This window comes from Anabrus simplex, chromosome X (genome assembly GCF_040414725.1).
Source record: "Anabrus simplex isolate iqAnaSimp1 chromosome X, ASM4041472v1, whole genome shotgun sequence".
Classification (NCBI taxonomy): domain Eukaryota; kingdom Metazoa; phylum Arthropoda; class Insecta; order Orthoptera; family Tettigoniidae; genus Anabrus; species Anabrus simplex.
This window is the reverse complement of record NC_090279.1, coordinates 188670226-188684353: the sequence shown is the minus strand read 5'-3', so window position 1 is coordinate 188684353 and position 14128 is coordinate 188670226. Positions and strand designations below refer to the sequence as shown.

Genomic DNA, 14128 nt, shown 5'->3' with positions numbered 1-14128 from the left:
TTTCTTGAGCAACGATATTGTTGGCTTCCTATTCTCTTGTGTGCTGTGATAACTAGTATTATCTAATACTATCACACTATTTTGACTTAAGTTCAATAGCATTTACCTTTCCACCCAGGGTGAGAAATTGGTCAAGTTCATGTTGTCGTGGTAGTCCCCAGTGTTTTGCTTTGATTTGAATATCAGTAAGGCATTGTTTACAAAGCCTTCCTGTCCCCCGGCATGTATAACAATAATGAAAGGACCTTTCCCTATAGCTTGTTATTTTCCCAGCTTTGTATCAGATTGCAAGAATGTTCAGACAGGGGTGAGTGGAATGAAGAAATCTTGCATCTAAATACACAATTTTCCAACCATTCTCTCTGTATTGACAAATTTTTCTGAGGCACCTTCCCCTCCATGCCACGATATCAGGTTTTTCTATCAACAGCTTTTGAGAATTACAGCACCTAGTCCACTCGAACCCCATCTCTTTCAATAATCTACGAAGATACTCTCAGCTACAGTCAAGTATATTTTCTGATTTTAACACATTTTCAATTTCTTCAATGTAGGTAAAGGTTTTTTTCTTCTTTCATCATGTAAAATTCACTTTATTTTCTGACATATCACACCTTTCGTGAACCCGTCTGTTTTGATCCTTTTCTAATGGACTGTTTTCTTGCCATCAAATGTTGAAATCTGCAGACAACCCTTGGCCATAGACGTCTTCCCTTCTGCTGTTACATGTTTCACCACTGACTTTAAAACTCCTGTTGCTTCACTTGTTCAAGCCACAACAATATAACTAACTTTACAAACAGTTTTATGTTCTCATAGGCTACCAGTTACGTTATAGCCTATTTTTCAGGCTTGTCCACTTCGTGCCTATCCAGATTTGCTACCAGACTTTGAAGTAGCAGCCATAACTACACTCAAATGACACTATCACTAGAATAACATGCTACACAGCACTATTACATAAAATCATTTATGATTGCAGTAAACCCTACGCAAGAAAGGATTATAGGACTACAACTAAATAAAGAAAATGAGTATAAGACCGACAAAACAAGAGCGCGAAAACAAATACAGAAGTGGCATCAAAACTTTTGTCACCACGTCTTCACAGTGTGCACAGTACGTTGGCCAGACAGCATGTGACCCCCTCCACTACTCCTCTTTGATGTCACACATCCACTCGGAGAGAATGCACGGAGAAGTGAGCTTTGCGTAGGTTCTTTTGATCATTGCAGGGTAATAAAGCTGGCGCTGGCATCTGACTTCCATAGGATCAGCATAGCATTGTGTTGGCTGCTATCAAAGTGATGTTGCATGTCACAGGATGGCATATTCCTCTCTCTGATCACTTGTTGCAGCCTATTTATTTGAAGACGGCAGTTTAGGAAGGTGTAGAGATTATCCTTATCCTTTTGTGCTTCTATGTTTGTCCTCATGTCCTATTTCTGTTCCTCCCTCTCCCACACTGACCTGCCATTGTGTTCGTCCTATTATATATGTCCCTTTCTTATCCCCACCCCTTACTCACTCTCTCTGACTTGACGTGTTATTGTGTTTATCCTATCATGTGTTTTTTCTTCTTTTAATGTTCCTATCTCTACTATGTAAAGTCAGAAGGCTAACTGACTGACTCACTGACATTTGGCAAACTGATAGGTATTAGGTTGTAACCTAAGGAAAATTACCAAAAAAATTTTCAATTTTTAAATCCCCCTCCGCAAAAACAAAATGATTGATGCAAACTGCCATGTGCACTAGAAAATTTAAAGTTGGCAAAATTATAGCTCTTGGTTTGCAACTGACAGAGAAATTCCAAAAAAATTCCAGTGTTTATCTATTTACCTCCGAAAAATATTGAAATGTAGAGACAGTTTTCATGATGGTGCAGACCATTGTTTCAAGGTATTTTGTGGCTAAACTGTAAGTCATATCTCAAAACGGACAACACATTTGATACCCTTCATTAAGAGATCTGCAACTTTGGTCCTTTGACTTTGTCATATCTCGATCCCGTATGCCTTAGATAGAGCTGCATTTTCTGATTTTATGTCTCTATTTTTTACATTTTCCATAATTAATTGTACTGTTTGGCACACTTATAAGACTGATAGAATCATGAAATTTGGCAGTTTCTTAGGCACGTCCATGGGTCATATGTGAGCCAAATTGTATGATTCTATGAGGGTTGGAACTTAAATAGTGGCAACACTGCTGTGGAGACGCTATGCAATGGAATCTAATATTGTAGCTGATAGCACACGTTGGTTACATACCTACCTTACCTTATTATTATTACCTCAGAGCAAATGGACTCGCCCTTCCCACATCACCTGCGTGCGCACAAGTGAGAGAAACACAATTGCGTGTGAACTAGTGGTCTAACGTAACGTTGTCACATTATTTTCCAAACAGGAACAGCAGAGTTGGATCAAGATTGAATGTGCCAGAGGTCGTACAGCATGACAGTGTCATCAAGGTCTTTCAAGAGACTTGCAGGAAATCTGTATTGCCTTACAGAACAGTGGCACGTTGGGTAAAACCCTTCAGCGATGGTCGGCAAACTGTGGAGGACATTCATCGGGCAAGTCGTCCTACGATTGAAGGAGAAGTGCATGCTCTTGCCGCGTTACTGGGCAGTGATTGAAACCAGACGATTCATGAGCATTCGCTTCAGAACTGTTGCAGTGATTCGACAGGCAGTAGACCGCTCCATTCGCACCATCAACAGAACAGGCTCTGCTAAAGGTATTCTACGACTTCCACATCACTGGCAACAGGTTATATACAATGCTGGTGACTACATTGAAGGACAGTAAAGGTTGCTAACATGTAACTGCCACTATTTAAGTTCCAACCTTCATAGCTGCTGTGCAAGTATGGAAAAATGAAAGGAATATGTGGAAACTGTACTCGAATGTCAGCCTAATTTAAGTTTTGAAACCAATCAATGCAGATACGACGAAATGTCAAAGAACCGGATGCAGATCGTTTCATCCACGATACACCTCCCAGGTTTCAATACTATAGCTCTCCATTAGGTGAGGAAAATAACTTTTCATTTTGTGAAAAACATACAAAATTTGTCCGAAATCAAAACGTTCACCTATATCTGTGCTGTACATCACCATTCTCTGAGAAAATGTTATAGGACCAGACATGTAGGCTACTGAAAAGGCCGTCTGGTGGCGCAATCCGTTTTGTGGTACGATGTACTGTTTTGCCACAATAATTTTCTAAATGATCACTTCTAATGAAGAGCAACTGGGGCTTTGGAGACAGAGCCGCCAACGAGCAAAAGCGGGTCTTTGTACATATGGTTTGATTTGTACTTGTTTGTTCCTTTCCATTACTTTTTACATGCTTAACTTGTGAATACTTCGAAATCTTTCTGACCCTGACAGTAGCCAGACTCTCAAAGGTGTAACTTTCTCTTCCTTAATGGTTGTATTATTCTTTTTTCCTTACAGATGAGATTGAGCTGGTGGTGATGGTTCAGAAAGGATCTGGTAACTTTGAAGTCTCCGACAGCAACATCATCATTGCTAGTGGTCGAGTTTATATCCCTGAGGATGTGAGCAAAGAATCATTGCCCTTGTCTCCTCCAGAAACACAGGATGGACAGCTTACCTCAAAGGACATCTACAAGCGCTTCAAGATGCGAGGATACAACTATTCAGGAGAATTCTGCAGTCTTGTCACTTCAGATCTTAACGGTGAGTATGAGATCAGTTATCATGACAGACATTCTAAATTATTTTTCCAATGATGGAAAAATTTATGTTACTACTTGCATTTTTTCCCCAAATTAAAAATAATAATAATAATGTTATTTGCTTTATGTCCCACTAACTACTTTTATGGTTTTTGGAGATGCCGAGGTGCAGGAATTTTGTCCTGCAGGAGTTCTTTTACGTGCCAGTAAATCTACCGACATGAGGCTGACATATTTTGAGCACCTTCAAATACCACCGGCCTGAGCCAGGATCGAACCTGCCAAGGTGGGGTAAAAGGCCAGCGCCTCAACCGTCTGAGCCACTCAGCCCGGGTTCCCAGATTAAAGCGTTGGTGTAATCCCAATGGACTTTACACAATACAACACATTAAAAGAAATCTCTTTTTGCTAACATCTGAACAAAAAGGATAGTAAATATATGGATTTTGGATAATACGAGTGTATGAAGTAGGGGTAAAGCAACTTCATTTTAAGGCAGTTGAACTTTCTAAGAGCTCAGTTCAACATGCTGAAAAACAAACCACCGTTATCCTCCAGTAAATTTTAACTTATAGTGTTTAGTTGTAATCACGTATAAAGAGATAATAATAATAATAATAATAATAATAATAATAATAATAATAATAATAATAATAATAATAATAATAATAATAATAATGATGAATATGATGATGATGATGCAACATACACACAGAAAATATCCAAGTACGCGGATTTGTGAGTGGAAATTAAAACAATGTAGAGAGCCAAGAAGGTTATCACAATACCAATAATCATAGCGTGCAGTGGTCTTATTCCAAAGACTACAAAACGGCCTCAAAATTCTCAATCTACATCCACTCAGCTACATAGAACTTCAAAAAGCAGTCACATTACCCACCTATCATGTCATCCGGGATGGAACATTCTTCTGCATGACTCCCCCATATGAATGATCAGTAGTTTTTTAAATAATTTGTGTGTAAATATGTATATATGATTATATACATTACTTCTTGTCTCTGGTACCTAAGAGGTACTCAATACCAAGAATATTACAGAAGTTTTAGAAGGACGATGCAAGTATTGATGAGACAGACTCCTATTAAATTCCTGATTTTCAGTGTAATGAGATCAGTGGTAAAAGTTAATACAGATCGAAAGAGACCATAAAAATGGTCAAATTAAAAATTCATTGTAACGACAATCAGCACTTTAAATTTGTTAATCTGTGTGTATTGAAGTTCTTTGTGTTTATTCTGTAATCCAGTTGTAATAATGAGAATATGTTAAAATAATAACAATACTAATTGTATGGTCTGAGGCATTTTTAAAAAAATTTGATGCCATCTGGCTGTCTACTCATCAATTTCAATGTTCCATTTTACTCTAGGCCTGATAGATGGCAGAGTAAACCAGATCTCTCTGTGGCTGAGAGCTTTTAGAAAAGAATTTTGGTGGGCAAACACCAAATGTATCACCAGAGATCTTTTTCATGTTGACCGTATGCCATAGAGTGGCAAGTGGGACTTTTTTTCTGCCCTTCAAAAAATCTGATCACCTCTGCCGATTTGAACCTGCTATCTTAGGATCCGGAGGCCGATACTACCACTTATCAACAGAGGGAGCTAGCTGGCCAGTGATTAGAAAGACAAAGAGTAAATACAGGGAACAGAGGTAGGTGAATGAGGATATTTGAGGTCTAGGTAGAAAGATAGACATATTAAAAGGTACTCATAATAAGGTAACTTAAATAACAGGCCAAAGTGGAGGGGAAAAGGAGCACAGAAAGGAAAGACAAGGCCTACTACTAAAACAGTTTTTCACTCTGTCCCTGAAGGAAACTGTCCCGGCATTCGCCTTAGTGCACGAGAAACGGAAACCACGGAAAATCATTCTCAGGACAGCCAACGATGGAACCAGCCCCACTCTGTCTCCCGAATACAGAGGTGTAGATCAATCGCAGAGCCGCGGGCACACCTTCTCTGCTCGGTCGGTCAATCGGAGTGCAGTGCTGTCGGACAACGGACTAGCTGTGGCCACTTGATGGCCGAAGCCTACTCTGCAACCGTCAATGGAAAAGACAAGAACAAACCTGAAAAGACTAAAGCACAAGGACAGTCTCCACATTTTTCATACACTGCTGCTTTCAAACAGATTGGCTCTCTTCTCATCAGTTACAATTTTGCTACATCTATTTCTTCTCATCCCTTGATGAGCTGGTTTCTGCTTCCTTACTCATCAGGAAGATGGATATCAGTATTCATTGAGAGGCCAATTTGACAGATCTTCAGTATTGATGTATAATGAAAAATTGTGGTACTAAATGCAATTCACAGTTAAATATTCAGTGTCAAAACTGCATAGGCAATGTAAGCTAAACATTTCAATACCTAATAGTAATGACTGTAAATGTCCGGCTCCGTGACTAATTTGTTTGTGTGCTGGCCTTTCGTCCAAAAGGTCCCAGGTTCGATTCCCAGCTGGGTTGAAGAATTTTAACTTTCATTGGTTAATTTCTTTGTCTTGGGGGCTGGGTGTTTGTGTTGTCTTTCATCATTAGAATTCATCTTAAGTAGGGCCCCATCGTCACAGGTGAAAAAAAAAAAGCCTGCACCAGGTCTCTCCGGGGGCCACACGCCATTATTGTTGTTGCTGTTGTTGTAAATGTCTGTATGTTGCAGGAACGTATGCCCAGATAAAAACCAACAAGAACTGGATCTTGCAACTTGAAGGACTGATCCAAGCCAAGCTTTTGGGAGACCAGCGTGAGGACTTACGCTTGCCAAGCGCGATCCAGAAACTGACTATCAACATCCCCAAACACAATGAGGACACCCAGAACAGTAAGGGTGAGAAGACATTCGTTCAATTTGAATTGCTTCCATGGCACCTGTTGAATGTACTGTGCTATACTATGCTACTGTATACTGTAAAAATGATTACAACACATAATAATATATATCAGAAACTTATTATTAAAATTACTTTTCTAGTGCTCTCATTATTGTAATGCTTGCAAATTTATAATGTCAGCGTTCTCCATAGAACCTTTTTAATTGGCAGACCGCCCGGAAAACCTGACCTAGATATGTGCTGGTTACATAATATTAATACATATCTGAGTCATTGGGTGCTCCAAATTAAGAGGTAATTACTGTAAAACAGTTTATTTAAATAATAAGTCTTCATTATTGTCAGCATAATTGCATCGGTTACGTCAGAATTTAAATGTTTAGCTTCACTCTCATGTAGTGTCGTGCGTGAGCTCTGTCTGGATTAATGGATGCAAGCACTCGAGTCCGCGGGACATCACAAACTCATTGGCATTTCCCCCTGTGGGTGGGGGCGTTAGAATAACACCCATGGTATCCCATGCCTGTCGTAAGAGGCAACTGAAAGGGGCCCCAGAGGCTCTTAACTTGGGAGTGTGGGTTAGCGGCCACGGGGTCCTTTGCTGAGTCCTGGCATTGCTTCCCCTTACTTGTGCCATGCTCCTCACTTTCATCTATACTATTCGATCTCTCCTGGCCAACTCTTGTTCTTTTCAGATCTCAATGGTATTAGGTCACGAGACCTAGGGAGTCTTTCACTTTCACGCCCTGTGTGGTCCTTGTCTTTGTTTGGCCGATATCTTCATTTTTCAAAGTGTTAGATCCCTTCCATTTTTTCACTCTGATTAATGTGAATAGAGGATGGTTGCCTAGTTGTACTTCCTTTTAAAACAATAACCACCACCACCACCACCACCACCACCATATTCCAGAGCAACCGAGTGGTAAGCCCTGGAGTTACACGATTATGAACGAGCAGTAGAACACTAGAAGTTCAGAATACTCTGTTATGTCTCGTTCGCCATGATAACACTAAAATAGTTCAATTTTGCAGTTAATATTTACCTGTCCAATATTATTGTTAATGACTTGAAGGGAATACATTGAAATTTTATCATATTCATTTCTTACGTAGTATTCCCTCTCCGGCTACTCATTCCTGCCACCCGGCTGACGAAAATTTCTGGGGAGAACACTGAATGTGTGGAGAACACTGTTTGTGAACACAATACACCAAAGAATCAAAAAGTTATGATGTACAAAGCACCACAGAGATCTAATAACTATTTGAATAATGTTGCCATACAGTATATCTTTGAGTTGAAATAAAATTATGTAGGCCTGCTAGTGAGTTTAATCACTCTCACAGAATTCCTTGCCGCATTTGGATTATCTAATGCCGTGAAGTTCAGTGTCATTCAAAGTGACCGTAAGTTTTTAGATATATTTTATTATGTGTTGTAATCATCTTGAGGACCCAGATATGTATGGTTGTTTTTAATATTTGTATTAGCTGATGAAGAGAAAGGTCCTTTCTCAAGTCATGTACATTTAATGTTGACACCAACTTTGTCATTGTATGTATTAAGTATTGACAGGGCGGACTCAAAAAAGACCCCTTGATTGTTATAAATGTCTGGCGCCATAGCTAAATGGTTAGCATGCTAGCCTTTGTTCACAGGGGTCCCGGGTTCAATTCCTGGCAGGGTTGGGAATTTTACCATAATTGGTTAATTTCGCTGACACGGGGACTGGATGTCTGTACCGTCTTCATCATCATTTCATCCTCATCACGACGCTCAGGTCGCCTACGGGAGTCAAAATAAAAGACCTGCATCTGGCGAGCCGAACTTGTCCTCGGACACTCCCGGTACTAAAAGCCATACGCCATTTCATTTTTTCATTCTTATAAATGCTCGCTTATAGTTGGCTGCTCTTATTCTTGGCAACAAATTGTAAAGCAGCTCGTGTCAACTGACACTTCGATTGCAGGCATTAGCCACGCTGCTAATGAAGTTATTTTCATGGTAAACATTCCACATTGCCAGATTCTAATTTTATTTATAAACAGCAGTCAGCTGATTAAAAATTAATGTATTTAAAAACTCATTTGCAAGAAGAACGGTCACAAATGTTTACCATTTAACTATCATGCTTTATAACTATAAAATTGTACTGAATATAAATGTTGAATTTTTATTTGATGTTCACAAACCCCATGAATCCCATCCAACAGACCTCCAAGGGGTCACGAACCACAAGTTAAAACCCTTGATCTAGCCACAGAGGGTGTAGACCTCACAAACCTAAAACAAGAGGTGACTGAGAGAGATCAGATAGGAATGTTGAAACTGAGGAACCTGACAAAAATACATGGAAAGAATACCATAATCAACTAGTGGTCTCGTGGTCACCAAACCATATTCACAAGATAAGAGACAGAAGACGTTGCACCTTTTATTTGGTTCTTATAACAGGCAAGGGACACCGTGTATGTATGCAAATCCCCCACCCTCTGGAGTGATTGATTGGTTGTTGTTGAGGGGACTGTATACTTCTAGCATGATTATGGTGTCATCATCATCATCATCATCATCATCATCATCATCATCATCATCATCATCACCATCTTCTTCTACTTCTTCTTCTTCTTCTTGTTCTTCTTCTTCTTCTTCTTCTTCTTCTTCTTCTTCTTCTTCTTCTTCTTCTTCTTCTTCTTCTCCTTCTTCTTCCCTGTTGCTGCTGTTGCTGTTGCTGCTTTCATGGCCTTATTTGACCATTTCAGTCAATCATTTTCTGGTTATTTTCTTCATTAGGTTTTCTTTCCAAATTTCCCAGCAGCTTTTCATTCATTCTGGTCTTTTTTTTGTCATTCCTTATCTGTAAATACCCTTTTCACTGTATGTCGTTTGTCTATTTTTGGTTAACCCATTGACGCAGAATCACGGAACCATCCTGTGCTCCGCTACTATGGACGTGAGGAAGAATCACGGAACTGTTCCGTGTTCACACATTACCACCGCCATCTCAATCTCTACATACTGCCTACTCTGTGCTGCAAGAATTACGTTTACAGCGACATTGCAGATGGCAGCACTTACCGCACCCAGAACACATGTTGGTTAAATGAGAGTTCGTCCGTAAAACCAATATAAAATGAAAAATAGTCCGACTCGTTGGCTGAATGGTTAGCGTACTGGCCTTCGGTTCAGAGGGACCCGGGTTCGATTCCCGGCCGGGTCGGGAATTTTAACCTTAATTGGTTAATTCCAATGGCACGGGGGCTGGGTGTATGTGTTGTCTTCATCATCATTTCATCCTCATAACGACGCGCAGGTCACCTACGGGTGTCAAATAGAAAGACCTGCACCTGGCGAGCCGAACCCGTCGTGGGATTTCCCGGCACTAAAAGCCATACGATATTTCATAATGAAAAATAATCTTTAACATGTTACTAATTGAGAAGATACAGAAACTAACATTTCACATTTGAGCTTGGCTTAAGATACAGAAACGTAAAATATATAAAATCTTACTAGTTACAATATATATATTATGATCATCCCATTGCTGCATGTTATATGAAAAATTCAGAATTTTATCGACACGAGTAACGGAGCACCTTTGCAGTTCTTTTCGTACAGTTATTTACCAGCAGTGAACGCAAACAATTTTCTATCACTGTTTTGCTGACCCTTTGTTCATGACCTTATATCAGGATACGTTTTATAGCACATAATGCAGTGCGTGCGTCCGTCATGTCATTACATCCACCACCCAATCACACTGCATTAAACAGTGCTTCTATTGCGTCCCCAGAAAATCATATAGTGAGAACATAAAATAACCGATTTTGTAACAGATAAGACACACATTCCATTATAGATTTCCTAGTTAGCGAGACAGCATCTGCCGTCTCATTAGTCAGACACTTCAGTTTTCAACGTTTTTATTCCAATTGAATTATTCTAACGTACTCGTTGAAATCATCATTTAACAATTGTAAGTATTTTATCTGCTGGTTAATAGAAATGCACACAATCTGGATTGTTTTGCCGTATGTGGTAAGTTCTGTCAATAACGCCGTGGAATGTGAAAAATTTGTAAATTGATTCCATGAAGCACACTGTCGATCCCACGTATGAAAAGTCTAAACATGTGTTTATAAACGGGCATGGTTTTCTTTCATGAAGCGAATAGCAGCAGTGACCACTGGGGAAATATTTGTACAGCAGAACAATAATCTTTTCCGAATTGCTCTGTTTATTCGTAATACCAAACAGGCTTGGATGTCAAGTCTCTCTGGAGGCTATAAACTTCTTTCACGTATTTGGAGGTGATGATGCCATTGCTGTTATTTCACTGTCTAGGAACTGGGACTTCACATTTATCAAATGGTAATAGTGAAAACTGAAAAAGAAGTTTACGAGTAAGATAACATGGATGAGTCACACAGGTTCTCACTTTTCCCTCTCCAAAATATTTAAACATTGGTCTATGACTGTCAATCAACAGCATTAATCATTTCTGAACTAAAAGGAATAGATCGGAGACATCTAAGCCTTTAACGAGGAAGTAAGCAGCATGAATAGAGAACTACAGTACTTTGAAAGTCCGTTTACAACAAAACACAACAGTTTATTCGTGAGAGCAGGATATTTTCCAATACCAGTGCCGCATACACCCTCAACATCGACCACGCAAACGAACTTGTCACTGGTTGGTTCGTAGAGGAGCTGTATCTAATTAGCCATGTAATCGGCAATCACTGTTACACTCCTTTCTGTTGGTCTGAGAGTTTTGCATTCAGCTCTAAGTTTTTTCTTCAATAATTGGGAAATCCCTACAAATGCTATCAATATTTTCCATTTAGACTACCTTTCCAGAGTACTTTGTGGCGTAGCTGACACTAGACCAGGAGCCCTGCAATATTCATAACCGTTTGGGATACTATTCCCCAAGCCACTTAGCACCGTGTGATTTGTTCTGACCGCGCGGATTTGTCCTGCGAAAATTATGGATATGATTTTAAAGATAAACGGTCTTTTGATCATTATATTTAGCTGCTTCCTTTACTTTATTCAAGCGTTCAATTTCTGAGTTGTCTTCGAATTTCCTCTGTAGTCTTTAACTTCATTACAGTTAGTCATCAGCTGTTATCTCAGTCTCACAACTGTCGATGGGAGCCTCTAATGTTTGATTTTCTGATCACTGCTGTCATTCTTACTCGTTGGAATATTGGCTTGGACTGACACATCGATGTTCACATGAATTTCGTACTCATCATCTAATGTATTTCCTGCGGTTGAAGAACTTGTTTCATCATAGATTTCTTCCGATGAAATATTTTGCCATTGTCTGGTTTTTCGTGGAGCTATTTTTTCTGGTTTGAAGGTAATGGGGATAATTCAAAAACCGAATTAATACACTCTCTGGCCTCAATATATTTTTCTTTTAGTTTTATCTTTTATCTCCATATCTAAAATTCAGGCTATAAACACAAGAATAATCAGATAGAATCCATTGACTACCCTTGGTTGATCCTTGCCTTGATATAGCATTAAACTAATTTTTCCAAAGTTCTTTTCTTAGGGGGATTTCAGGAATCCTCACACCTGAAGAATTTGGATTTCTTGCTATGATACCCAGAGAGGAACAGAATAATTCATCATTTTACAACCAGAGACACATACCTAAATACTCGATGCAAACGCACTGGAACACAACAACGTGGGTACGGAGATAAGTTGGGTGTGTTAGCTGGTGCCCCTAGCGGAGGTTTGCGACACTAAGAGCTCGCTCTGAGAAGCATGTTAACCGCGTAGCATAGAGCAGGCAGTATATAGGATTGAGACGGCGGTGCACGTTACGATGCAATTCAACTGATTCCACAATAGATGGAGATAGTTGTGACTCGGTATATATGTGAGTGACATCTCTTTTCATATTCTTTGGATACATATATCGATAATCGATGATAGTTTGGTTTCATTTGATATTTTCAAGTGGTTAGTCTTCAACTTTACAAGTAAACGAACATGGCAGCTCGTCAGCAGCTAAAAGGAAAAGGAATCAAATCTTTGATTCAAATGTAAAAGTAAAAAAGTAACCTCTTGTCCTCATCCCGAGGTGGCGCAGCTCTTGTCAAGCACACCCTCAGTGGAGGTTAGCTGCATGTACCATTTCAACCACATACCAGCCCTCCTGCCATTCTTAAATTTCTGGCAGTACCGGGAATCGAACCCAGGCCCCCGAGGATGGCAGCTAATAACACTAACCGTTACGCTACAGAGGCGGACAATTCAAATGATGATAATTATAATTCTTTCGATGAAAGTAACAGTGAAGTGAGTAGTATCAGTTCTAGTTCTGACGATGACGAATTGAATAGTGTCGTAAATGAAGAGGAGTAGCAAAGAGAAGATAAATGTGACGTACATGTGCCAACGGACTGGATATAGGTGCAGGACAATAACAAAATTAAACATATTCCATGTTCTGCAGTTCGTGGAAAATATGTTTTAACATGCAATGTTCTGTATTTTATCTTGTTCATTTTCTTTTTATGTTTTGAAAGTTTGAAATTTCCATAATTATAATTTTTTCACAGAAAGTTGTAGACACAAATTTCCTTTAAAATAATTCCTCCTCTAGGGCATATTCATTGTGCCAACAATGTCTGCCTCAATTGGTTAAATCTTATTTTTATGTTTTACAGTTTCTTTAAATTTTCTGTTTTGTTTTGGAAATAGTTCAGAGTTATTTCTAGTTCTTCCATTTCCTCTCTAATTTACTTAATCCATACTCCTTGTTGCTTCAGATTATGTATTAAAATTATCGTTTTATTCATATTTAGCCTATGATTTTTGATATGTGTGTTAAGTGCTACTGCTAAAGACATAAATCTCTCTCTCATGTTCTAACCCTACAAAAGGTGAGGTGACATCATGATGCGATGCAAAAGCATGTTGACAGTTCTCCTACAGGACAGTTTTCGCTATCCTGAGCATGGTGGATCACATTTTGCAGGCTCTTTCCTGTCAGGCTCTTGAGTTTATCTGCCAATCATAATGGTACACGTCCTCTGGATCTTCGGCCGTCAACTTCCGCTCAATGATTAATTTTTCCACTGTCTCTGATCTCGTGGCAATATGCCCGAAGTATTTCAAAAGCTGTTAGCTCACAAGGGGGGTCGGTAGTCTTGTTTTTGCGCCGACTTGTCCCAGAATCGACTCATTGATACAGTGTGCCATCAATGGTATTCGCAACAGCCTTCTATAGCACCACAGTTTCATGGCACTGATTTGGCATCATCATGGTCCAAGTTTTTGCTGCATATTTTGCAGTGGGGAAGGTGAGAGTTTGCACCAATCTTAGTTTCGTCTTGACAGTGATGGAGATGTTCTTCCAGATGTGAATCAGCTTTGCTGTCGCATTCCATGCGCCTGCACATTTCAGGCTCACATTTGCCTTTGTTAGTGACAATGGATCCCAGGTATTCAAAGTGGATGACGGTATCATAGCCAGCGACTCTTGTGATGTCTGGGTGGTGGTTGTTGTTGTGGTGGTCTGTGATCATTAC

At 39.5% G+C, this 14128-nt stretch overlaps 1 protein-coding gene across 3 annotated transcripts in view; it reads left to right on the top strand.

Annotated features, from left to right (window-relative positions):
- Window positions 1–14128, top strand: part of LOC136886298 (fatty acid synthase) — a 146774-nt gene that overhangs the window by 66970 nt on the left and 65676 nt on the right. For 2 of the 3 annotated variants that reach the window (XM_067159027.2, XM_067159026.2), the window contains exons 16-17: window positions 3468–3713; window positions 6397–6564. In XM_067159027.2, the coding sequence (XP_067015128.2) occupies window positions 3468–3713; window positions 6397–6564 (414 nt within the window). The remainder of the gene's footprint in view (window positions 1–3467; window positions 3714–6396; window positions 6565–14128) is intronic. The other variant, XM_067159028.2, reaches the window with a different exon arrangement.